The sequence below is a fragment of the Myotis davidii genome, unplaced genomic scaffold, assembly GCF_000327345.1.
Source record: "Myotis davidii unplaced genomic scaffold, ASM32734v1 scaffold211, whole genome shotgun sequence".
Classification (NCBI taxonomy): Eukaryota; Metazoa; Chordata; class Mammalia; order Chiroptera; family Vespertilionidae; genus Myotis; species Myotis davidii.
In genome coordinates this window covers 168,161-170,520 of record NW_006282523.1, presented here as the reverse complement: position 1 = coordinate 170,520, position 2,360 = coordinate 168,161, and the positions used below count along the sequence as shown (strand labels likewise).

The window sequence follows — 2,360 nt, the reverse complement described above, 5'->3', positions numbered from 1 at the left end:
CTGGTGCAGTGTCTGGCCCTCCACCCCCGCACCTGCAACGCAGCTCCGATGCCGCGACCTTGTCTTTCGGGATCAAGGACGGGGTGACCCGTGAGCACCCCCAGCGGCTGTCGGGCTGCCTGGGAGCTGGCCAGGCCACTCCAGGGGGCGCCCTCCTGCCATTGGAGCCTAAAGAGGGCACAGCTGTTCAGCCCCGAACTGGCAGAGAGCGAGTCGTGGGCAGCACCGTTAACAACAGCTTATTCCGTAAAGGGAAACATTGTCATGACCCGCAAAGTCGACTCCTGTGAGCACGTTAGCTCGACAAGGACGTTTCCTACAGCGAGAAGATGCTGTGTTTGGAGGAGCAAGCTCCTCGAGCGGACACACAGCGCACGCGTGATCCTGCCCGGGAGCTCTCCCCAGGGAAACCCGGGGCACCTGCGGGGCACGGGCGGTGGCGCCCCCGAATCCTTATGGGCTTTGTGTTTCTCAAATGTTTGAGAAGAAATACGCCTTCCTCCATCTTCAGGAAAAAATATTTACTTTTCTGTTGAAAAGTGTGCAAGTGAAATTCTATAGAACCCTTCCCGTTCCACTGCAGAGAGGCCGGCTAGCAGGTGCTGGGGGACCGGGTGCGGGAGGAGGGCGCTCCCGACCCTGGAGGCGGGACCAGTGGGCAGCCCTGGGGTGGGTCTGTCTTATTTCAGCGGTCGGCTCTCTGTAAGCCCGGTCTCCCTCGGGGGAGAGTCTGGATTTAACCCGGGCCGGAGTGGGGGAGGAGAAGGGACCCGGTTCTCTGTGGGGTGGGAGCGGGTAGCTGCCCAGGAGGAGGTGGGTGTGAGTCTGCAGGTGCGCACGTGCAGAAACGGGAGCCTCCACAGCCCAGGTGGTGCTCAGGGAGCACGTGCTCCGTCAGCCTGGGCACGGGGTTGGCCTCTCGGGCGCTGCCTCTGCAAAGGGATGACCTGCCTAACGCCACCAGGAAGGTCGGGAGGCGACTTGGGTTAAACAAGCGGGTGGCCAGTGTCCTGCAGCGCTGGCCTGTTCTCTCAGCGTCATTCTCTGCAGGTGGACGTGGCTTCCGGGGACACAAAAAGATACGGCTCCCAGGGAATACGCAGCACCCTGGTCTCTTCCCGGCCGGCAGGCCTGGGAGGCGCGGGCAGGGCTGCGCGCTAGGAGGGCCCGGGGGCGTCCAGCTGGCTGGCGACCGTCTGTCTGAGCTTGAGCAGGGCCTCCTGGAACTGGGGGTGCTCGTCCTTCACGTGGTCCAGGATGGCGCCGATGGCGGCCAGCCGGTGGTCCAGGCGCCTGCGCTCCTCCAGCTGCGCCGCCTTGGTGCGGAACAGGAACACGTACCGGCCGTCCTTCACCGCCTGCAGGTGCTTGAGGCGCGTCTGCAGGGTCACCAGCTCAGAGAAGTTCTTGGGCCGGATCAGAGACGTGTGTCAGGCTGTGCAACTTAAAAGGGGACACCCACCGCCTCCTCCACAAACCCAGGCTCGAGGAGATGACGAAGGACAGCGCCTTGCAGGAAAGGGACGCCTGGGGGCACCGAGCCCCCAGGGCCGGGGGAGTAGGCTGGGCGGAGCCTCCCAGAGGCAGGTGGCCGCCGGGTGCCGGGGCTGGTGCCGGGTGCCTCCCTCCGTTTGCTCCCCGTCTCCTCTGACCAGGCCCAAGCCCCGAGTCCTGCCTGGCCCTTCTCTTCTGCTCGCGCCCATCCAGCCTCGCAGGAAACTGGGACGGCTCTGAAATTCCCTGCAGACCCGACGGCTGCCCACTAGCCCCACGGCGGGCCACGGCCCTGTCCGTGCGTCCCCGCCCTCCTTACGTACTGCGATGGCCTCACACGGGCCTCCCGTGTCCACCCTTCACCTTCCGTTACTCACTCAACCTCAGAGCCCCTGGTCCTGCCAACACATCACCCGCAGCCGCACCCAAACCCCTCCGACATCGGCCCGCCCCCTGAGAAAAGAGGCCAGAGCCGGGATCCTGCTCCCCGAAGGGGGGGCCCCTCTACACAGCAGACCGGCCTGTGGCTCTGGGGGACCTGGGGCCGTCTGGAGCTCCAGCTCTACCCCCTGGTCCCTCTGCCAGGGGTGGTACCCTCCGGCTTCCTTTAAGTCCAACTCGGATGTCATTTTCTCCGACCCCCAGCCTAAAGGTGTGATCCCACCTCGCGATGTTTCTGCTTGTTTTTCTCCAGAGCACCTGCGCCATCTAACACGCGGGGTGCTTTCTCGGACTCCCGATTGTCTGTCCTCCCGCCCCCAGACCCGGAACCCCGGGGAGGGTGGGCTGTGGTCTTTCTGCTCCACCCGGCAGCCCTGGCCCCCGGGGCCGAGCCTGGACCGCAAAGGAGCCTGATGCGTGTGACA

The 2,360-nt window shown here is 65.0% G+C and overlaps 1 protein-coding gene across 1 annotated transcript in view; it reads right to left on the bottom strand.

Moving 5' to 3' along the window:
* Positions 1-506: 506 nt before the first annotated feature.
* CCDC40 (coiled-coil domain containing 40) overlaps positions 507-2,360 on the bottom strand; it is an 18,086-nt gene continuing 16,232 nt past the window's right edge. Inside the window, exon 15 of the mRNA XM_015559730.1 lies at positions 507-1,428. Coding sequence (XP_015415216.1) covers positions 1,158-1,428 — 271 coding nt within the window. The 3' untranslated portion in view covers positions 507-1,157. The remainder of the gene's footprint in view (positions 1,429-2,360) is intronic.